A 24737-nucleotide genomic window follows, 5' to 3' on the forward strand; every position below is an offset into this window, starting at 1 on the left:
TTCTAATTGACTAGCGTGTTGCTGGGGTTCTATGCAGGCAACTTTGTATGGCTTTTATAAAATGACCACGTACCAAAAATGCTCCATATAAAATCATCACACCAAATCCTCAGCTTGGTTCAACAGCCCTGACCCAGGTGTTGGTGCCTTGTGTTGTACTGATGATATATTGGCACTAGTGTTTTCTGTGAGGTCACAGGCTGCTGGATGAGTGAATGTGGAAGACATACGTTCATGCTATAGAGATTCTGGTAGTCAATGTGGAAGACATGCATTCATGCTGTAGAGATTCTGGTAGTGAATGTGGAAGACATGCATTCATGCTGTAGAGATTCTGGTAGTCAATGTGGAAGACATACATTCATGCTATAGAGATTCTAGTAGCGAATGTGGAAGACATACATTCATGCTATAGAGATTCTGGTAGCGAATGTGGAAGACATACATTCATGCTATAGAGATTCTGGTAGCGAATGTGGAAGACATACATTCATGCTATAGAGATTCTGGTAGTCAATGTGGAAGACATACATTCATGCTATAGAGATTCTGGTAGTCAATGTGGAAGACATGCATTCATGCTGTAGAGATTCTGGTAGTCAATGTGGAAGACATACATTCATGCTATAGAGATTCTGGTAGCGAATGTGGAAGACATACATTCATGCTATAGAGATTCTGGTAGGCCAGGCATAGAGGATGCAATGCTGCCCTACAGTGCCTCTTTGTGCTATTGCTTTTCTAGAAAGACTAGGACAGGCAGCTACAAATCCTCAGAAAAGTCTGCTGCTGGTCACCCAATTTTCTCTGGCCCCACAGCATATGGGCAGGCAGAGGGTGTCTGTGCTACATCTGGAGTCCCTTCTGCTTGCTGCCTGATAGCCATAAGGCTCTGAGCCACGAATCACGTGAAAAGTTACTCTATTAAAATGCTACCCAGGCTGAATGTTTATTTCTAAAGCATTGTTTCTCTACATGTGAACCTGGGTCTACCTGCATCACAATCACTTTGGTGCATGCTAAAAACGCAGCTTTCTATATATCTGTCTGCCTATTGTTTCTCCCCCCGTGTTAGCATGGAACATAAACTGTTCTGTCATTTTGGCACACTAGATCATAAAATGATAACTGCACATTGTAAATGCTTATAAATATTTGTTCAACAACTTAGTTCTCCATCTTTATACCGACCTAGTGAATTAAAATCCTTAAGACTGAAACCAAGGAATTCACGTTTTAAAGGAGCACGTAGGTGATTCTTAGGCATGCTAAATATTAGGCATTGGCTTTCCAAAGTAATCCAGTGAAATCTAAGATCTAAAAAAAGAAAGGTTATTACACGGGTCTTGTTCAGGCAACTATATTGTTGAGATTTTATGGGATCATTTCCCCTGTCATGTCTAGGGAACACTACATAGCTGCAGGCATCCCGGGCTTCTGCTCTTACACTCTTCCTGTCTCCTCTTCTGGGCTTTTCCTGGAGCCTTGGGTGTAAGGGTTGCATGGCAGGTGTATCAGCTGGAGTGGGGCGCCACAGTCACTTACTCGCTACATTTTGACAAGCTGTAGAGCTCGGTAGTAGTTCCATCTGTTGCAAAAAGAAACATCTTCGATGAGGGAAATACATGTTCATGTGAGCAATACTGAATGGGCTCAGCAGGTTTTATACACACGTGTGCACGTGTGTAAAGAAAAGATCTTGAATTGGGGAGTATGGGAGACAACACGGGAGGAATTAGAAGAGGGAGAGAAGGTGGAAGTGGTGTAGATACGATACCCATGTGTGAAGTTCTCAAAACAAAATGAAATTAATGAAAAATGATGTAAGGTTCTGTGTCCACAGCACCATACTATCTGTCTGGTGACATTAATATTCTCAGTTTACACAACGGAAATAAAATAGGAAGTGAATTCTGATTTCACTGCTGTTTCCCAGGCAGGTTTGGATGTTAATTCTGATTCCTGAAAGCAGTGTGTTATCATCAGAGAATAGAACCTCTCCTCAGTTTGCTTCAGGGATGAAAGACTCCCTATCCATGTCCCAATAGATGGTCCCACACCCATTCCCATACAGGCAGCACAAAGTGGATTCGGTGGGTTAGGAAAAAATAGAAGAGCACATGAGGTTGGGAGAGAAACCGTAGTGATGGTGGAGGGGGAAGAGTTGGAGGGGCTGTAATGGAGGGTGAATTTGGCCAAAATATATTAAATGTGTGTATAACATTCTCAAACAACCAAAAAATAATCTGACCTTCCCAAAGAGCCCCACTAAGTGTTTGGTCCCTTTAAGTTAGCTCTGGAAGATTTACATTTGTTTTAGTTATAATCCATGACCTTTTGGCAGCCCCTTGTGTCAGGTGCTCATTTCCGCTCTCAGTCTCTTCCTCAGTTGATAAATAAAGTGAGATCAGAGTCAGGCCTTGAGGTCATGCCCAATTCTAATGTGTCCCAACTCTTGACTACTCAGTGAAAGTTGATGGTTTATATGTAACAAAATATCCTGATGTAATTTGATGAGCAAATAGTGATGATCAATCCACCCCCAAACTTTCCAAATTTAGGCAAACTAAAGACGTTTAAGAGATGCATAACCAGTTTCTAAGAGTTTTCTGTGAAGTTCCATGCTTGCCTTCAAAATACTATCACCATTTTAACATGTTCCAAACTTTCTCTAAGAAATACCTTGCCAAACTTTCCTCTGAAGTTTGCATAGTTCATTGAATGCAGGGTGGAACAGTCTGTGACCCAGGACACAGCTTCATCAGTGGTAGGTCACAACTTCATCTGGGGGGGTTACTTCAGCGTGTGGGCCATGGAAAATCTGACAACAATCGAAGGTTTATGACTGTGCAATGAGCAAAAATTCAAAATCAATGTGTAGTGATCCCAGGATGCTGCACTCATGTTGTATTCTACAGTTTCACTGTGGATGTGGTTCTGAATGTGCAACCAGCACACTTGATTCAGTGTGAGCTTTCATGTGGCACAACACAAATCTCCAGCATCTGTACAACCAGGCTGGTTTGGGGCTATTGTATGAATTGCAGTGCTTTGTGCGCCATATTTTCTGCTACTATAGAAACTCAAGAAAGGTTTTTTTTTATTGTATTATTTATTATGTATACAATAGTCTATCTGTGTGTATGCCGAAGGCCAGAAGAGGACACCAGACCTTATTGCAGATGGTTGTGAGCCACCATGTGGTTGCTGGGAATTGAACTCAGGACCTTTGGAAGAGCAGGCAATGCTCTTAACCACTGAGTCATCTCTCCAGCCCTCAAGAAAGGTTTTAACAGAGTTCTTTCCCCATTCTTTGTTATTTAAGTATTGGATTAGCATATCTATGGATTCTGTATTAGAATGATTAACTTTTTAATTGCTGTTATAAACATGTCTGTCAACTCTGGAAAACCCTGAAGGTGATCTACATCCTAAAGCATAAAATATTCAGCCAAGATTTAAATCTTTGTGTGAAAGGAAACAGGCACATGCATCTTAATGGTATGCATGTTTGCTTTCATCTTTAACAAATGGTAAAATTATATGCATGCCAAAGACTAGCATAAGTTTAAAAACTAAATGTAAATTTAAAAACTAATGTAATTTTTTTTAACTAATGTAAGTGTAAAGACTAAACTAAATTTCTGGGCTAAGTAAACAGCTTAGTCTAAAGTACTTGCCTTTCAAACACAAAATCAAGAGTTCAACTCCCAGAACTCACGTTTTAAAAGCTAGGCCTGTGGGTAAGATTGAGCCTACTTAGCAAGTTCCAGACCAGTGAAAGACCCTACGTCAAGAAATGGTGGCTGGAACCTGAGAACTGGCCTCCACAGACATGGCCTCCACAAGCACATGGCCTGTAAACATGTGCACGTATACACACACTAGCATGTAATTACATGCAAATCAGATAAAAATGAATTTATTTGATTTATTACCAATAAATGTTTAACTAACTTGTATATCTATTCGACATCCAGAATTGTACAAAACTTCCTCAGGCAAAGGGGGGCATAAATAGAAGGCCTGACCTAGGAAACACCTTGGGAGACTGGCCTAGGAAAGCCTGAATCTTAAAGGATATTCCTGGGGCTCTCTGAAAGATGGAACAATCTAGGGTGTAAGAAGCTTATAAGAGCGCGTTCCCAGCCTCATTTCCCTCCCCCACTTCTCGGTCTCACAGGAGTATCACAGCAAGATACCTGTAACGCCTTTTGCTAAATTCTAACCTGACAACTCCGGCCCTAGTAACTTTTCCATGACTGTTGCCTGAGTAATTTTATATGAATCACTTAGCTCTGGCAGAACCACCTCAGCCAGTGATTCTCAAAACTTTGAGATTTAATGTCTGCTGTGTAACCAACTAATTTGTCAAACTTCTTTTTTGAATCTGTAATGAAATTGGTAGAAAAACATAATTGGCATGCCCTCTGTGGACTGTCAGATCATTTTAAAGACGAATGAAATGTGAGCATTAACTAACCTGCAATAAATCACATATGTTTGGGAAGCACCAGGAGGTATGATGAGCAGCTAGCGGTCCCTGTGTGCCTAGATCCACAGGAGTTAACATACCAAGTCCCCGCCACTGCTCACTGAATGCCTGTGGCACCCCCACCACTTTCTGTATTACACACTTTATAAAACCTAGATTAATCATCCCATTGGGGAAAGTTATTGGCCTCAGAACATATTTTACCACCCACAGCTCCTTCCAACTACTTTGTTTTTGTTTTCTTTCAGGATCTTAAAATAAAAATATCACATCAGACTACAATAATCTCAGCAATGACTGTGTGTCTATCACATGCCAAGCTTTTAAAAACATTTTTGCACTTGTTGAGTTATTGACTTGCTCAATCCTAATAACTAACTCTAAATGCTGTCATTTTCCAGGAATATTTGGCACCGTGTAACTTGCTCTACAAATGATTTCTCATGATTATCATAATGTTGACTTTTACTGTAGGAAAGAAATGGTGTAGGGACACAATGCTGTCTCCCCATCTGGTGTCTCCCTGTCTAACTGATGATCATAGCACACACAGGGGTTGCGCCATCCTTTGGGAAAGAGCTCTATTGGGAATGACATGATGCTTCTCCCTCATGTGCCTTTCCATCTGAGTGTGTGAAATTTGAGTCCCTGCATTTCGGCTTGCTTTATGCTTTCAGGCTTTAAGGGAATGTAGCCGGTGTGGGGAATCACATTTTTAACCAAATGTCTGAAAATGAATTCTATCTTCTTGATGTTCCATCAACATAAAAAAAGGAGATCTACCCATTTGAACTGAATTTTTTTTTCTAAAGTGAAAATTTGGAGTGAAATCCTTTCCCCCTGAGCTTCTCTTCCCCAACCAGAATTGTTTAAAATTAACTAAAAGAATGCATTTTAGCAGTCTGTGGGAAAAGTAGAGGGTCAGTGTGACCATTTTACCAAGAACACAGTATGGTCAGGTTTCTCCCAAGCATGGTAAGAAACAGTCATTTGTTATACTGGGAGATAAATGTAATTCTTTCTGTCCCTGAGACTGCCAAAGAGCTGTCTTAACTGAGCACCAGTTAATGCTAAGACTTGGAGTCTACCATCTTGAGGTTCCTTACACTGTAAAGAGAGCAGAGCAAACCAGTCCAAACAAATTCACATATATTCTTTTTTCTTACAGAGGGAAAATGATCCCATCTGATCTCGAAAGAAGAATCCTTGAAGTCAAACAGAAAGTAAGTTTCTATAGGGATCTCTGAGCCACAGCAATACGTATTTCAATTCATAAGCAAGAAAAGTCATTTAGGTTTTGTTCTTAAGACAAAAGGAATCCAAACTCTAATCTCCAAGCTCTAACAAAAATATGAAATTTTTCATGCAATCATCACATCACTCTCCAGGTATACATATGTTGTACGAGGAGGGGTCCTTTTGTTCCGGCCGCCAGGCTAGCTTAACCCCCAAAATAACAACACAGAAATTGTATTAATTTAAACAGTGCCTGGCCCATTATCTCCAGCCTCTTATTGGCTGACTCTCACATCTTGATTTAACCCATTTCTACTAATCTGTGTTCACCATACCTGGAAAGATTCAGCATGTCTGATTCTGGCAGCTCCATGGTGGTTCTCTCTCTCTGCTTTCTTCCTCCCAGAATTCAGTTCTGTCTCCCCACCTACCTAAGTTTTGTCCTATTGCTAGGCCCAAAGCAGTTTCTTTATTAACCTACGAAAGCAACACAAATACAGAAGGACCTCCTACACCATACATATATGTGTGTATACATGTATATGGTGTACATGTGTATGTATATATGTGCTTTATAATGGTTTAAGTTGCTGCATAGATAATCTCTACAGGGACAGGTTTCTAAAAGCCCTCACATGATGTCCTTGGTACAGGGCAGACACATGCATGAGCCATCCTCACAGCTAGGGACTGAAATGCCCAGGCAGCATGTGAGTGACGGTCAATGGGGTTTCAAGAGGACCACATTAAACCATACATCCTATTCTGAAGGCACGAATTTAGAACTGCTTTAGAAATAGCAAGACAAGTTAGGGATATGACTCAGTTGGGAGAGTGTTTGTTTAGCTTGCAAAACACCCTGAATTGTTCTCCAGCGTCTATAAACTAGGTGGTGTGGTTGAGGCAGAAGAATCAGAAGCTTAAAGTCATCCTCAGTTACATGTGGAGTTTGAGGTCATTCTGAAAGATTTGAGATCTTGTCTCAAAAATATAAAAACAAATAACAATAGCCATGAAAGAACATGCCCTTGGATGATTCACAAGTCAGAGATTGCTTTTAAGATTCTCTGTTTAGTAAATAAAAGGTACAATTGATGGTTTAACAGTAGATATAATTACTATGTGCTTAGCAGTAATCATTTATTTTCATATGCTTTTTATTTCCTCCTACAGCTTTCTTGTATTAGAAAGGTGACTATGTAAACCATAAGATTAAACCTTTGCTGCCACCTAAAGACAAACCCCGAAACATCATTTAGGGTCTATAAACCAACACTGCCCATGAGGGCAGCCTAGAGTGACCACTCTGGCCTGAGAGAATCCGTGCCATTCTTCCACCCTCATAGCCACATCCTATTCAAATCAATTTTCATGTTGCCATGGCTTGGGAAATATTTAGCCCCATGTGAGTTCTCCCCTCTCAAGTTCCAAGTAAGTCACCTGAGCTGGTCCGCACAGGAGCATGGGCTGGCAGAGCCTCTCTTTTGTCCCACCTTTCACACCTGCCCATGCTAAGGAACGAGGTAGGTTCAGGTGCCTGGGTGTGAAGAAGAAAGAGCAGGAAATGAGCAAAGGAAATAAGAAGGATCACTAAATCTACCTGGAGCATGTAAATGGGGACATCTGATATAGGTATTGCATTGGTGTGGATTTTAAGGTCAATTTTGTTATATGTATATGTATTTCTGATCTTGAATAAGGTGTTGTGATTGTGTAGTTCATTTAAAAATGTACTGTATAATTAAGAAATATAGGTTGTTAATGGATAATCATCGATAATAGTAAAGCTTGTAGTCATGTTACTTAGATTTTCTATATATATCGAGATATATTTCAGTTAGATAGGCATTCTTCATATCTTTCAAAGACTGCAGAATATGGCATTTTAAATGTTTTAATGACTTAGGGTTTTTCATGACAATGAGACACTCTGCTCCTGGCGGCACCAATCTACTTAAAGAGGAAGATGGGCAGAGTAGCTCAGATCCTGATGCCAGAAGGTGGTGGGGAGGAGGAGAGAGAGGAAGAGAGACAGAGGGATGGAAAAAGGAAGGGAAAGGGAGAGGAGAGGGAGAGAAGCTGTGCTATTGGACTTCTCCTCCCCACCACCTTTTTCTCCATCTAGGCCCTTCTCTGTGGGGTGGGCTCCCCATACACAGGACAGTGCAGGAAACCTCCGGTGCAGGAAAGCCAGTGCTGCTAACTGCTGCTGTCGCAGGGCAGCTGCCAGGTGTCGCAGAGTGGAGCTCAGTCATTGCTATAGCCAATGTAGAGCGGGGACAATTCTGATGGTTAAAACGATGCACGTGGTAGGGGAGAGGTAAGAAGCCTTGGATTCCAGTGTGGTGCCCATGTCTGTAGAGCCAGACCGAGCTGGGAGGACTGTCACATACTGAGGCCGATCTGCACCCTGGGTTCCAAGTGAGACTGAGCCACACAGCAAGACCTTGTCTCAAAAAATTAACTGAGTAAATAAGGCCAGAATTCCTGTTTACACAATGGGGTCTTTCTTGCTTTGTAGGGATTTGTTCCTTTCCTTGTGAGTGCCACAGCTGGAACCACTGTGTATGGGGCTTTTGATCCCCTCTTGGCTGTTGCTGACATTTGCAAAAAGTACAAGATCTGGATGCACGTGGATGTAAGTACCCATCAGCGACTTGCACAGTTCTTAATGAGACTCACGGAGTACGATTTGCATTCCCCGCCCCCCTGCTTCCGTCTTCCCCTCTCTCTCATTTAGAATGGTGGCATCTCAGATTTTAAAGATCCCAGAGGCACAGAACTTACACAGTGTGTAATATTAGTTAGAAACAGCCTGAGACGAATTATGCATTAAGGTTCCCCACATGACAATATCATTGACATTCCCAGTCCTTGAGTCTGGTTCTCAGTTTATAGATCCATAATGTCTCTGGTTAAAAATCATTCACACACACAGTCACACAAGTGCAAATCTCCCTTATAGATAGTATAGATATTATATCTGTTACATTTGTAACAGAACCCCACAGGGTTATAAAACTCATGTTGAAGTTAGATAACCATGTATGTGGTGGGTAAAAAAGCAGACTTGACAACTCACTACGGAATATGGATTGCCAAATTTCCAACACGTTAGTTTGGTCAACTAAGAAGCTGAACTATATCTGAAATGTTTTGACACGAAGTTTATGACACCAAAATTTACAGAAAGTACACTACCATTTCCTAATAAAAACTATGTCAGTCTGCAAGGCCGAACTGAAGGGATTTAAATTGAGTGTGTTATTGGTGTGGCTTGAAGATCTGTTTCCATCTACAAAATATTTGCTAATGAACCAAGGTGAGATAAAATATTTGTGATAACCAACCACAAACCGTTACCAACTCGGCACAATGTTTAGCTCAGTTGATCTTTTTGTTGCAGTATTTTCTCCATAGCAGAAGTGATAAGTTGTTACACATTCAGGTACCAATGTTTATGCTACTGTGAGTTAAAACTGCAAGTAGCATTGACCAGGTCATTCTGGCTTTCAACATGAAGCCTGTAATGGCTCCCTAGCCGGTCTTACCTTACTCCAGCCGTGGTGACCATAGGCTTTCTCATTCTGAGAGCATGGGCCTCCCAAAGGAACAACTAAAAAAACTACAGGAAGGGCTGGGGAGGCAAACTTTCTCCCACTCATGCAAACTGGAAAAATATGTCTCCAATTTGACTCCATAATTATAAATATATAATATATAAATGTAAGGTAGAGACCTTGAAATGTAAAGACCTCACATTAGGAGAAGGTGGTCCACCCACTTAATCTGCATGCACCTATGAGGGTCATTTTCATATTACGACATTCCCACTAATATGGAAGACTCGAAACTAAAATCCAGGCCATGGAAAGGCGCTGCACTCTCCCTTGTCTGTTTTGTCGTTTCAGGCTGCTTGGGGTGGAGGGCTGCTGATGTCCCGGAAACACAAGTGGAAGCTGAGCGGGGTGGAGAGGTACGTGTGATTTCCTAGTCTATAATGTAGGATGTTAAAAGCTACATAAAATAAAATGGCACTCTACCTCTAAGGAAGTCTTGGGATGCCAGCAAGCCCACTCTGACTGTACTTGTGAGTCTTGCCTATGTGTAACTACAAAAAACAAAACAAAACAAAAGTCCTGCATCAAGTTACTGAAGAAGGAGAATGGTTTTCAAAAGCAGGGTTTATCTCTAGAGTTCATTCCTGGCCCCTTTGAATCAACCACCCATAATTTTAAAAATTTTAAACATTTTTCTAAAGGGAAGATTTGTAGTTTTCATGTTACCATAAGAATAAAATCCATGACTTTAAAGAAAGCAATGAATAGTTTTCTCAAAGCAGGTGAGCACATTGTCCTTTGTCATTCGTAATGATGAAAGTTACATTTGAGATTAGACACAGTTAGCTGAGCTGAAGTGGGACCCGCCAGGGATTTCGTTCTCCTGGCTTCATCCCACGACAACCTTTTTCTGACGTAGCTCCGATTGAGGCAGTAAGTAGCTCTTATTTGGGGCCGGTGCAGCAGACCATTGAGAAAGCTGCAAAACACAAAGGAAGAATGTTTGGTTAGCATAAAACATGTTGAAGTCCAAGGCAGGAAATGCAGAATATAAAATATGGCCTCAGGCTATGATTCTGTGCCACACGCAAAGGGCAACCAGTTCTCTCATCAAAACACAGCAAGACAAGCAGGTCAGCAGGTCAGCTCCAGTTGTGAGTTCTGCCACTCCAGACCACAGAGAAAGCCTTAATTTATCAGAGGCTGACAACTGCCTACCATGCCCTGCCAAGCAGCCAGATGCTGCCCAGGAAAAGCCTCACCCTGGCTCTGCCCCTAGACATCTTGGCACAGGTTCTATGTCAGGACCAGAGAAAAGGCTTTGGAACTTGGAAGCATCTGTCAGCACACAGAGAGGCCAGACCAGAGCGTGTCTCACCCAGACAGAACCCATGAGTGTGGAAGTGGGGGAGGAGGAGGTCGGGGTTAGAGCCAAGAGTGTCCTTTGAATTAGCAGAAATAAGGCTAAGAAAGAGCTGGGCAGAGCAGCCCAGCCTCATGATACAGGATGACTGTCCCTGAGTCCTGGCCTGGGCACAGCAGGGTTAAGTCACCAGCACTGTCCTTGCTGACTATGGCCCAAGGGTAGGGGAGATGAGAGCAGGTGTCCTTCCACCTAAGCTTGTCTAGAACCCCAGTCACACCCACCCAAAACTGTGTGTTCTCAGCCGTGGCGGCGAGTGCACAGCACCTTCCATTCTGTGGCTGCTTCTGACACAAACTATAAGCATCTTTTCTACCACCTTGAATGCCACCTCCCTCCGCAAGTGCTGAGAACCACAGAGCACCCCACCACTGCCACTTGAAAGCTCACTAAATTACCTACCTAGAGCCTTGGGAAATAAACACCCACGCGCTTTTATCCTGAGGATTATTATTTGAGGGAAACGCTCACAGTGCTCATCTTGGCACACAGAGTCCTCTGTGTTCTTGTTACTACAATTCTCAAAACTAGATTATGACTAAATTTACCTAATGGGATCGCCAAGGATGGAACACTCAAAAAAATAAGGGCACTGCCATGTCATGTTCTGAGCACGTGTATCAGATCGGAACCATCCTTCACCATCCTTAGCATGATGTGGATTCTCTTTAGAGAATAAGGCCACAGAACCCGTGGGGATTGCTGGAGTCAATGTGTGTGCACTTAGTTTTCGGAAGGAAATGCGGCTCTGTCAGAGAAAACTTTTCTCTGAGTATCATAAGCCAAAGTTTCACTCCAAGGGGAGAAGAAATCTATGGTCCATTCTTGTCCACCTGGTTTCAGAGCATTTCCGAGTGACATTCTCATAGCATAATGGCAAAGCCCTATCCGGCTTCCTCTTTGGAACAAGCCAAGTCCTTCAGATGACTTTCTTTCTGGCTAGCATTGCCTTTCCTAGAGCCAGCATAGCCGAGAAGCTCAGATCCTCCAGAGCTGGTCTGACCTTGGAACAGTCTACTCTTCCAGGACCCTAAGGACTTGCTGAGGGTTGCCATGAAACAGAAGCTGCATCACCAATTGCCTTCAACCGCACTTGAGAGCCAAGGCAAGCATGCAGTTAAGATGGAGGGGGAAATGATCCTTCCTGGATCTCAGCATCCCAGCAAGCATGCACCAAGCATCAGCACTGGGCTTAGCATCATCCAGTGAGGGGCAGAAAAGGAGGAGGAGGAGTCCTGCTACAGAGCAGATATGTTTGGAAACGTCCTTGGAGAAAGTTGAGTCCAATCTGGGTGGAGGGTGGGGTGTGTTTGTGGCCCTCTGTGAGGCTAGGGCAGGAAAGAGGTAGGAATACAGAAGTTCTGCCCAGGAGGTTGGCAGGTTAGTGGCCATAAGTGTAAGTCCCACGGGTGCTCTCCAAATGCCATGGACCCTCAGCTGAATTGTTCATTGACTTAAGTAGGATTCCTGGTACAGCAAGTGTTTTCTGATGGGCCAGATGCCACGTGTCATTCCTCAATACTTCCCAAGGCCCTCACACCTTGAGGGGTGAGGGGACAGCAAGCTGGGGCACTTTGGACACCGTTGCTATGGGATGTTCCACTGCCTTCCCTGCTCCTGTGGGTTTCTTTATCCAAAGGTCAAACTATGACTCTCATCCTAAAGACCTTTAGCATCTTCGGAAGTGTTGAGCTTCCTTGACAAACAGATTCCTTGGCAGGAAAAATTGCTTTCTCTGGGCTCTGGAAAGGAGGAGTCGGAGTGGTGCTGGAGCGAAGGGGAGAAGTTAAAGGAACTGGAATGTGGCTGAAGAGACACTTTCAGAATATGGATGTAGGGACAAATAGAATTAAACAAAGTGAAGCCAAGAAAGAGGCAATGGCATGGCAGGCCCAAGAGTGGAGCAGAACACTCAAAGAACAAGAAGCAGTCTGCCGTAATGGAAATGCAGAAAGGAAGGGAAAGGATGTCGGCTGCACACAGAGGCCACCCTGGAGCACCCCTATCATGTGCTGCAGTTTGGAGTTTGAGCTACAGGGAAAGACCATAAACAAAACTGTAAAATAACCCCAGTGCCCAGGGGTGAGGGAGAGTCAGTTAAGACTATCCAGATTAAGGTAATAATAATAATAATTAAAGAAATATGAACCATGGTCCTAATGTAGTATAAGTCCCTGAGCTGTGCACCTTAGAGCCACAGATGCTGAAAGAACTTAAGAGTTTCATAAGAATGAGGGCAAAATTAACTGGAATTAATTGGAAATTACCTCTGCTGTAAGGTAGGTGTGGGCAACCATACCCATAAACTCAGTGTGCAATAGGCTGAATCATGAGGATGACAACTTTGAATCATCGCAGGCTTTGTACTGAGACTCTGTTTCAAAGAGAAGTAAAGGAGGAGAAGAGAGAAAGGAAGGAGAGGAAGGAAGAAAGCAGAGCCTCTCTTGTATGGGCCATGCTTCTCCCCACAGTTAGGAGAGATGGCTTCAGGGGACTAACCGGAAGCCCCCTGGAAGGACACCTGTGAGAAGTGTGTGCGAACTGAGCAGGACAGATGCCATCAAGGACGATGATCAGTGCAGCAATGTTTCCTCATCCAGGCCACTGTGGCAGAGTCAGAAGCAGGAATAATAGAAGCACAAAGATGACCCTTCCATCTGCCCAGTGCTCTGGCCAGCAGTGGCTAAAGGCAGGACCCTGAATTCAGTGACCCCAGGCACCCTAAGGGCTCTGAGAGCACCATACAGGCAAATGTACACATCCGTTAGAGGAGAAAGGGCCATGAAGCGTGTTTACCATGTTCCTCTCTGTGAACACTGGGAGGTTGCACCATGAAGCCTGCTCACCATGCCCCTCTCTGTGAACAATGGGAGGCTGTACCATGAAGCCTGCTCACCATGCCCCTCTCTGTGAACAATGGGAGGCTGCACCATGAAGCCTGCTCACCATGCCCCTCTCTGTGAATAATGGGAGGCTGCACCATGAAGCCTGCTCACCATGCCCCTCTCTGTGAACAATGGGAGGCTGCACCATGAAGCCTGCTCACCATGCCCCTCTCTGTGAACAGTGGGAGGCTGCACTTCTGTAGATGGAGCATCATCCTGGAATCTGAGACAAGGAAGGCAACCCGGAAGCCCTATTGCAAGGGCTGGAACCTCTGTTATCTGAGCCCAGTGTGCAATGCTACCCTCTAATCAGATTTTTGGTTGTTTTTTCTCTTTTTAGGGCTAACTCTGTGACATGGAATCCACACAAGATGATGGGTGTCCCTCTGCAGTGCTCAGCTCTCCTGGTTAGAGAAGAGGTATGCTTTTCCTGACTCTGGGGCCTGTCCGGGAGTGGAATCTACCTGTGCTCATGAAGTTCGTGGTCTCTGTCTCTGGGACTGGTCCAGGGCTGGGATCTACCTGTGCTCGTGCAGTTTGTGGTCTCTGCTCAGGTCCAGGTGTTCACATTCCCCCACAGAGAGCTCTTCTGAGCTCTTGTTTGGAGGGGAAGGAAGACTTAACTCTCAACCTTTAGAACTGAGGCCTTGACTTCATTTGCATGTTTTCTATAAAGACCTTTTCTCAGAGTGAACCTCCCCCCAATACAGAGAGCTTTTATGTCCCTTTCTCAGAAAATTAAATTCACAATTTGCTTTTGTAAATAAGATGAGGAGTAGATTTCACCATCAGAAAAAATAGTTTTGACCATGGGAAGTATATACAGGATAAAAAAAATTAAAGTTAGTTTTACAATTTAGATACATATGCATGCTTAGATATACATGGATACATTATATATCTCACAGTTAAATTTAAAATCAAATGCTATATTCAGAAAGTAAATTTAATCCATCTGTATATATATTATCCACAAAGAGAATAAGCAATGACCACTTCTTTCATTCAAGGTACTTAGATATGCCAAGTCTGAGAGAGACTGTTGGCCCCTGCATCTCCTTCCCGGGCCCAGGGTGAGACATGTCCTCACTCTCGCAGATCTCTCGTTTCTAAGAAGTAAGCAAAGAGCCAAGTGTGTGGTTCACACTTGACATCCTCACGTTAAGGAGGCCCAAGCAGGAACACTGTCAGTCATGCCTTGCCTAGGCTACAAAACCAGACCCTGCCCAGACTCAAGCTGAACCGAGCAAATGAAAGCAAGAACTAAACTAATTTTTCCATGTTAAGATCGTGATACTAGATTTTAGTATCATGTCTAAAGCCATTTTTAAACATTTAACTCTACTTGCTTTAACAATATTTCACTTATTTTAGAAGATACAGATAAATTTAAACTCACCCAAAATTCTGTTATTTGAACATAATATCATTAATGTCTTTAAATATATGCTCCCACAATTTTTCAGGAATGTGTATATTATATATGAATAAATTTTTATGCATTCAAAATAAAATTGCTACCACGCACCTCACACACTGCATTCTGTATTTAACATTCTAGAATGAGCACAGTATTTCCAAACTTTATCTTGTTGGTCTTTTAATGCTCTCTCACATGATTCCTAGCTGCTTGACAAAATCCTAGACATGTATCTTTATCTCTTTCTGAGTAGAAATCCCTTTAAGGTGGATTTCTGGGTCAAAGGCAATCTTCCTTCTTTGATCCGTCTTGATTACTGTAAATGTAAGCACCATGCCCTCTGTGTCTTCATCAGAGAAATTCAAATCTGGACACAAATTGAAGACAAACTGCCCTACAAAATTCAAGGAACACATTGTGAAAGTATTCCTCAGGACTGGTTTTCACGGAAACACTTACTTTACCACCATTGCCCTTGCCTATGGACACCTCAGCTGTCCTACTGGGAAACAAATAGAAAGCTTTGTCACTGATGTCCCAGCCAGATGTTTGGCTGTGGCTTGCGTTCTGTCACTGCAAGCCAAACAGAGAAAGGCAAGTCATATGAAAACAGGCCAGTATGGATCTAATTAGCAGCCGGCACTGGAAAGATTTGATGTGACTCAGGGTAGCACCTTGTGGTTTGGCACCTGACCCATTCCTTTTCAAAATACTCGCTGACAATTTGAGACACAGAAGCTCCTATCTGCTTCTGCTTCTGACGGGAGGTGATGGAGTCAGAGAGCAGGCTGTGTTTTACAGGCTAGAACAGGGAGTCTCATCTGAAAGAGGACTTGTGTTAATCGCTTTCCTTTCTCATCACTAGGACCAAACCCTTGATAGCAGGGAGGTTTATTTCAGCTCACAGTGTGAGACAATCCAGTCCATCACGATGAGGAAGGCACAACAGCAGGCCACAGCATGGCGTGTGGCTGAGATATCTCACCTCCTCCAGTCTCCACAAACACAGATGAATAGGCTGAATGTGGTCCAGGCTACACCCTTAAGGCCTACCCCAGTGAGCCATTCCTTCCTAAAGTTTGCACAGTCTCCCAAAACTTCAACCTGGGGAACCAAGGTTCAAACACGTGCTACGAAGGGGCGTTAACATTCAAACCATAACATTCTCTTCCTGCCCTCCTGACACTCGTGGCTATCCCATAATACAAAGTGCATGCAGTTCAAAAATCACTGTAATCCAACAGTTTCAATGTTGTCCCGAAGCCTCTTCAGAAATTCAAAGCAGTCTGCTAATTATGACCATCTAAAAACTAAAAGCCCACAAAGGCTCAGAGTAAACATTCCAGATCCAAAGGGAAGAAAGGGGACATAGCGAGGGGAGGGTGGGGCCGAGCAGGCTTGCGCTTGAGGAGACACGCTGTACAAGTCAATAAAAGCCAAAATGCCATTCAAAAAAAAAAAAAACCACTATTGAGATAAAAACAAGTATAAATTCAGCACCCAAAATTGCTATCTTCACTGTCCACTGGTTAAGCCCCGCCAGTTGCACTTCCGCTTCTTTTGGTCCCAAATTACATATGGACCCCATCACGTGAGACTTCCAACAGCAAGAAAACTTCATAAACATTTGTGATTAATGATCGGTGCGGGAGGCCCCAGCACACTGTGGGAGGTGCTCTTCGTCATACAAGCTCGGACCACCTGCCCGGGGTCGCACCTCCCACAGCGGACTGGCCCTCCCACACCGACAATTAACAAAGAAGATGACCCACAGACTCGCCCACAGGCCAATCTGATGGCATCATCTTCTCAGTTGAGGTTCCTCCTTCTGAGATGACTCTGGCTTTTCTTGAATAGACTAAACACTAACCAGCACATACACTGATACAGAGTTTGAAATAAAAATAAATCAAAGAGAAGAAGGGAATAGGTTAATTTAACTCTAAGAGCCTCTCAAATTCAAGCGCATGTGATGTCCTGGCCACATCCCTCCACCCCTACCCCCTTTGGAATACAATGAGCATGACATCACACAAAAATACAGTGAAAATTTTGAAGAGAAAAAAACTTCAGTTTTCAAAAGGTTGAAATGCATTGATAAGAGTTTAAAACAAATCCTGGCATTGCAAAGGATTGTTAAAGCCTTTTATATTCTGTTACGCATTATAATAACTAGACATAAGACACAAATATGTAAGTTCTTAGGTCTATTTAAACCCCAGCCTTCCAATTTTCTGCAGCACCCACGTATGTATTTAGACTAGTTTGGAACACAGCGGTCTATGACTATTTCCTTGCTCAGAACCAGGATATTAACCCACGAAAGCCTTGTGTGTAACAACCTAGATCACTGTTTGCTTCTGTGCACATGGTGAGCCTGGTCTGACCCACCCACCACCCTACACTCTATGAAGTTCTTTCCTTTGGTACAGATGAAACCCACCTATTTGTGAGTTTTAAGTGCCATGGAAAACCCGGTACAAAGGTTTTGTGGCCATGAAACAAAATGGAGGCACCTGCTATAACTCTATTAATTGTATAATTCTATTCATCTGTAAGGGGATTTTCTTTTTCAAATTCAACATCTTCCTCCTGCTCTCATGCTCGCATATCATCTTTATTTTTTTCTCATTTTCAAAGATAACTATGGAGTCCATGTAGTATAAAGCCAAGCTACAGGTGGAGTCAATTCTATTGTCTTCCAAGTGCCCTGTCTGCTTTGCCCAGCGTTTTAGTTTGGATAACTTTTTAAAAAGGTTCTCACTTCTACTTCAGCTCAGTGATCACATTTTCGTCTTTTCTTCTCTTGTCATGAGTCACAAGAGAAAGAAAACCAAATGCCAAAGCTTTTATAAAATCACAATTACACAGCAGCTGACAGGAGAGTCAGAAGCCTCCAGTGGATGTGATAAATTGAATCGTGGTGGGGTTTCCAGTAGGAGACTGGCAATGAATGCTATTGTAGTCAGAAGCGTGAGTCACTTGCGGTTCTTTGGAACAATCACTTCTCTGCCTCTTTCTATATTAGGGTTATAGTGCTTGGGCAAATTCATGGTCACTGACAGGAAAATCTCCTTTGCAACCACCATAGGCAACTGAAAGGGAAAATTAAGTTCCCAAGCCTGACCCTTGGGAGGGGAGCAGAAGATGGAAAACTATGCTCATTTAGGTTCAACTCATAATTGCAGTGTATTTGAATTTTTTTTTACATTCCAATTTATTAAAATAAGAGCAATAAACTATCGATTAACTCAAACACTAATAATTACAGAGGAATAATAATAATTACTATCAAATAGCTCAAACTCTAATAATTACAGAGGACTGAAAGTTCTAGAAGAACCACAGTAATGGTATTTTAAGAACCAGAAAGTTGAGACTGGAGAGATGGCTTAAAGGTTAAGAGCACTGCTTAATCAGAGAAATGCAAATAAAAACAACTCTGAGATTCCATCTTACACCTGTAAAAATGGCCACAATCAAAAACACTGAAGAAAACTTATACTGGAGAAGTTGTGGGGAAAGGGAAGACTCCTGCATTGCTGGTGGTAATGCAAGCTGGTACAGCCCCTTTGTATGTCAGTGTGGCAATTTCCCAGAAAATTAGGAAACAACCTACCTCAAGATCAAGCAATACCACTCTTGGGTATACATCCAAAGGATGCTCAATCATACCACAAGGATATGTGCTCAACTATGTTTATAGCAGCATTATTTGTCATAGCCAGAACCTGGAAACAACCTAAATGCCCCTCAATCAAAGAAAGGATAAGGAAAAAATGGTACATTTACACAATGGAGTACTACACAGCAGAAAAAATGACATCTTGAAATTTGCAGGCAAGTGAATAGATCTAGAAAACATCATATTGACTGAGGTAACCCAGACCCTGAAAGACAAATATTGTATGTACTCATAAGTGGCTATTCAACATAAAAGAACAAAAAAAACCAGCCTACAATTTACAATCTCAGAGAACCTAGACAAACAACAAAGAAGACCCTAAGAAAGATATATGTGGATCTAATGTACATGGGAAGTAGAAAAAGACAAGATCTCCTTAGTAAATTGGGAGCATAGGAATCATGGGAGAGGGTAGAAAGAGAGGGGAGAGGAAGGGAGGGTAGTAGGAAAAAATACATAGTTTAATAAAAATTAAAAAAAAAGAGTACTGGCTAATCATTCAGAGGAACCAGATTTGATTCCCAGAACCCACACAGCAGCTGACAGCCATTTGTGCCTCCAGTTCCAAGGGATCTAACACCCTTTTCTGTCACCTTTGAGCACTACAGACACATGGTAGACATGCAGGCAAAGTGCCCACACCCATAAAATAAATCTTAAAAAGCAAAGAACCAAAAGGTTTCTGAAGCCTCTTTCCCCCTCCTTTTTCTCTTTCTCCTTCTTCTTCCTTTTTAAAAGGGTGATCTTGGTGTATAATCCTGACTGGCTTGGAACTCACTATGTAAACTATGGCCTGGATCTCAAACTTGCAGTAATCCTCTTATTTCAGTTTCCCAAGTGCTGGGTTTCTGAAATATTTGAACTGCAACAAAACTAGATTAAGATGATCTCCTAGAAAATGAACATCGTGTTGTGAAATTTTTTTTCTATGTATTTTTATAAATGTCATTTCCTTTTTTTTTTTTTTTTGAGACAGGGTTTCCCTGTGGTTTTGGAGCCTGTCCTGGAACTAGCTCTGTAAACCAGGCTGGTCTCGAACTCACAGAGATCTGCCTGCCTCTGCCTCCCGAGTGCTGGGATTAAAGGCGTGCGCCACCATCGCCTGGCTAAATGTCATTTCCTAAGAAGAAGAAAAAAAAAGCAGAAGTGTGTCCCTGTTAACCTCTGGTAACGTCCCTCCCTGAGTCACCATCCCACAGAATCAGCCTACGATGCTTGCTTTAAGTCTTGCCCAGTAGTTTTTCTATATAATTCCTGCTGTTTTCTTCTTCCGTAAGATACAATGACATTTGGGTCTATGGCTTCTCTTTCTAAGCAATTGCTACCACAATGCAATCCTAACGCAGAGTGAGGAGAGCGCCCTGAACTTGATCTTTGCTTTTGTAGGGACTGATGCAGAGCTGCAACCAGATGCATGCTTCCTACCTCTTTCAGCAAGATAAACATTATGACCTGTCTTATGACACCGGAGACAAGGCCTTACAGTGTGGGCGCCACGTTGATGTCTTTAAACTATGGCTCATGTGGAGAGCAAAGGTGAGTACAGCCAGCTGAGTGACGACCGCGGAACAGGAAGCCTAGATGACAGAGGCTGTCAAGTGATTGCTAGATGGAAAATCACTTGGGGAGTTCTCTTTGATCCCATATCTGCATACCCACATTCTCCATGGGCAGGAGCACAGCTAGACCCATCCTTTGTCCCTCCTCCAGTCCAGTGGTTTCTCCAGCTCTCAACTCAAAACCGCATTTGATGTGTCTGGCAGAGCACCATAGTTTTTTAAGCGGTACCTCTCACTGTTGTCATCCTCGTTGTTATTTGGCTTATTTTGTGCCATCCTCTCCATCTTGATTGATGATCCACCTTGATGACTGATTGATTGCCTGCGTAGATTTGTGTGTTAATAGAAGGAAACAGGAGTGGAAAATGCCTACCATGATTGCTTGTCTTGGACTCTTCAAGGGATAACTCCCAATGAGAAAACATTTTTTTAAAAACTCTAGAAGTTCCAAGTCCTTTGTGTAGGGTTCTGTGTGTCTCAAAATTTTTCTAGAGGTGATCCTTCCTTTCCCAGTACTCTCTGAAGCTGTTGGTACAGTACAGGTGGGGCCTCTTCTCGGCCTTCTGAAGGCAGACATGTTAAATGTAAGGAGTCAGCAAAGGTCAGAGACTATATTTTATCAGCTTATTCATTGACGGTGTCATGCATACATATAATGCATCCTAGTCACACTTGTCCCTCCACCCTTTCTTATCTCGCCACTCCCAAACCCAAGTCCAAATCCCACCTTCATAGCTTTTCGGGGACATTTTGGCTTTGCTTTGTGACCTTAGTTTAATTTTGGCTATCCTCTCAATTCACACGAAAGAAAGGTCGTCATACACGCAGTAAGCTAAGGCAAGAGGACTGGGGTGGGTTTGAGATCGGCCTGTCTTCAGAGCTGGATCTTGTCTCACAACCACGTAATCGTCAGAGCCACATTTTCTAGGGTGGTTCTTGCAGGGAAAGTTTGACTCCCGCGACAGGCACGGCTAGGAAGCTTCAGATGAGATAATTATCCCTGCGTCTGGTCTAGGTGAGGGACTGCACTTATTATTTTGATAACTCTTATCATTTCACCTTGAAAAAAAGAGTGAAGCTTGAAGTTGGAAGTGAAATGGAAAATTTTTTCATTTGGATGTTCAGACATTTGAAGCTTTGTGTAACAAATCGAAAAAGCTCTTAAGTAATGCAGCTGGTGACCTTCCCTGTTTCACCTCTCTCTGAGGTCTTCTATTTCAAGGCTGGGAAAAGCGGGCTCCTTCACTTTGTTCTCAAGGGTTGGCCTACTCTTGCAGTTTGACCCACCCCTGATATTTCCTACATTCCCCCCTCTCAGGAATTAGGACCTGGAATATTCTTTACATGGTCTGTGTTGGGGCTTCCCTTTGGGGGATGATAAGGCCCTGAATAAAAGGGGAATGCATAGCCATCTTATCTCCATTATAGTTAGAGCTTCTTCCTCTGGTTCCATGCTGGGGTAGGTGGCATTCCAGTTCCAAGAGCATTAACTGGTTTTCTGAAATTTCCAGTTACCCTTACTGAATACAGGCACTAAAGGAGACAAGGCATTTTGGAAATCAGTTCTTTAGTGTGCCCAGACATTGGATAACTAGCGCCAGTCGAAGGCTGTTGTGCTGTGTTTCCTAAGTCCAGACTCAAGGTTTCCAGAGCTCAGAAGTAAAGGACGTTAGTGGCATCCTCACCCATGAGCTCGCTCATGTGTCACCTGACACATGAGTCACACATCATCACAAAGGACAACACCGGAAAGCTAGGCGGAATAACAGGCTTCCTAAGATCAACTGGCATTCAGTGAGTGCCCGTTTGTTCTTACTGAGGCATACAAAGAGTTCAGGGATGGCTAATTTGCAACAGAAGTGGGGGCCAAGCAGCCATGTGGGGGGTCCCTGACAACCCTCCTTGTCTACAGAAAAAGACTAGCCCAGCCCTTCTGTTATTAATGACTTCCATGATTGCATCCATGAGCTGCAGAGGCAAATTTTCCCCTTGAGTAATCAAAATAATTGTCTGGGGAATTAAACCCTGGGAACAAAAGGAATCAGCTGTGGGCCCCAGTAATGAAAAGGAAGAAATGCACAGGGGGCGGGGGTTAAACGGGAGCCAGTCAGCAGAGAAGCCTCCCGGAGCAGTCTCATCTCAATGCAGCAGAGCTGGAGAGGGCAGGCTGACCACCAGTCTCCAGAGAACTCAAATCATTCCGCCATTTCCAGCTGAGAGCAACCCACACACCCACTTCTCCTTCTCTTTCACAGGGGACCACAGGGTTTGAAGCACACATTGACAAGTGTTTGGAGCTGGCAGAGTATTTATACAATATCATAAAAAACCGAGAAGGCTATGAAATGGTGTTTGATGGGAAGGTACGTGCTCACATTTCCAGAGTCCCCATTGTTGATCCCAGCGTCTTTAATCCCACTCTTTACCCCCCGCATTTTCTGAGGCCGGTAATGTGCTGTCTAGCTAAGTGGAACCATTACAAGGGGAAGCAATAGATGGCAGGATGGCTCCTCTGAGCTGGAATAAAGATCGGACTCACAAATAATCCTATAGAATGTGAAAGTGAGATGCTCCAAAGGCAATTACTCATTTAAATACAGGAATTATCTTCTGAGCCTGAAGAATAAGTGCATTCGAACCATTCTTGGAATTTTGGACCGGGTCTGAATCCTTCCTTCTTTCTTTCTTTCTTTCTTTCTTCTTTGTAGCCTCAGCACACAAATGTGTGCTTCTGGTACGTGCCTCCGAGTCTGCGTGTTCTGGAAGACAATGAAGAAAGAATGAGCCGCCTCTCAAAGGTAGATGCTGGAGTTCCTTTGCTAGATGTAAGACACATGAAGCATCTTTATGAGGAATACCAGTACCAATCCCCTCTGTGGACTCCACAGACCCAGGATGTGTGAAGTCCGTATTTCCTGACTTTTCACAATTCCATTTGCTTGTTCCTAGAGAGAGAGTTTATGATGTCTTAAAATAATTGATTGGGTGATAATCTCCACTGACATTCAGAAAGTACCAAGGACTGTCCTCAAAGGTTCCTGATTTTTGAAGGAAAACAGATACTCAGTTACAATTATAAAAGAGATTTGATGAAATGATCAAGGGGCAAAAGGCTGCTGCAAGCCCTCTTGCACCAAAGCCAAGGCTACCCAGGCGAAGAATCAATAACATTAACAGCTACCATTTACAGTGTGCATTATGCCCCAGGCTCAGCATTTATCAGGTTCTAGGTCACTTGAAGTCTCCTGGCAGCAAGTGTGAGCTGATGTGGCCACGCACTGTTGCCATCCCATAGTACTGAATGACAGGGAGAAATGTAATTTCCCCCAAATTGCCCGTAGGTCTGATTCCAGAGCCTAAAGAGCTTCGAAGTCTCCTTTGTCAGGAGGTACTTCTTTTAAACCTTTAATCTCTCCCAACATCTACACATGGGTGAAGTTTGTTTTTTGGTGTATAGCATCAGGGTGCTGTAGGAACAGAAAACTAGGAGTGGGCATATATATATTTGAACTTCAGAAGGTTATCTGCTCTACGTTCTTTTCTTCAGTGTCTAGAGGAGGTTGCAGGCACAGCCAGGATAGGCAGACATGTACTCCCCACTGCTAAGAATCTCACCTTACCTTGCTGCCCTCTATGTAACAGGAAGACTAGGATACCTACAGATGAAAACTCCTTAGGAAAGCTTGTAGGTGTTAACATCTGCCCTTTAGCAATCCAGCACCGCCTTCCTCCACAGGATGAAACTTGTATGTGGTAGACTTTTTTTTTTAATTTGTCAGTGGGTGTTGTATATGAGGGTACATGTTCACATGTGCATGCAAATATACATGTGTGTGCATATTCCCATGTGTGCACCTGCATGTTGGAAAGAAGGCCAAGTTAAATTCTGGACAAGACAAGGGCAAGAACCCACCCAAAAGTCACTTGTTGTGCTAAAGTACTGAGATGTGGGTTTGCAATATAATGAGCTACTGCAGGTTAGGTGGCTTATGGACAATAGGAATTAATTCCCTACAGTTCTGGGGGCTGGGGAATCTGTGATCAAGAAGCCAACAGATTCCATATCTGCTGAGGCCTCACTTCCTGGTTTATTGACAACCTGTTTTACTGTACCCTCCTCTGGCAGAAAGAAAGAAAAACACCTCTCCAGGGTCTCATATATAAGTCACTAATTAATAAGGCAGAGCTTCTCAAGAACCCCATTCCCTAACTGGGGATTAGGATCACAACATAAAAAGTTAAGGCGACACAATGCTCAGTCTCCAGTAAGTACTTTGCACAAACTCTCTTGCATACGGGAAGGGAACATTTATCAAACTTAATGGTGGCTCATGAGCCTTTCCCAAGGGTTAACTGGTAGGGAAGAAATATTTAGATAACACAAGTGGTTATTACTAATAGCCAGTGTTCACACCTCCATGAGGGTGTCACAATGAGGATCTGGTAGGTACATTTCTGGCTGCCCAGACGGGCT

The 24737-nt window shown here is 43.1% G+C and overlaps 1 protein-coding gene across 1 annotated transcript in view; it reads left to right on the plus strand.

Moving 5' to 3' along the window:
- Nucleotides 1–24737, plus strand: part of Gad2 (glutamate decarboxylase 2) — a 68877-nt gene that overhangs the window by 38508 nt on the left and 5632 nt on the right. The window contains exons 9-15 of the mRNA XM_041641587.1: nucleotides 5664–5718; nucleotides 8253–8369; nucleotides 9643–9707; nucleotides 13940–14018; nucleotides 20091–20240; nucleotides 22519–22626; nucleotides 22972–23061. Of these exons, the coding sequence (XP_041497521.1) occupies nucleotides 5664–5718; nucleotides 8253–8369; nucleotides 9643–9707; nucleotides 13940–14018; nucleotides 20091–20240; nucleotides 22519–22626; nucleotides 22972–23061 (664 nt within the window). The remainder of the gene's footprint in view (nucleotides 1–5663; nucleotides 5719–8252; nucleotides 8370–9642; nucleotides 9708–13939; nucleotides 14019–20090; nucleotides 20241–22518; nucleotides 22627–22971; nucleotides 23062–24737) is intronic.

Source organism: Microtus oregoni, unplaced genomic scaffold (genome assembly GCF_018167655.1).
Source record: "Microtus oregoni isolate MIOR12 unplaced genomic scaffold, Mior012 000070F_ref0000104, whole genome shotgun sequence".
In the NCBI taxonomy this organism is placed as follows: domain Eukaryota; kingdom Metazoa; phylum Chordata; class Mammalia; order Rodentia; family Cricetidae; genus Microtus; species Microtus oregoni.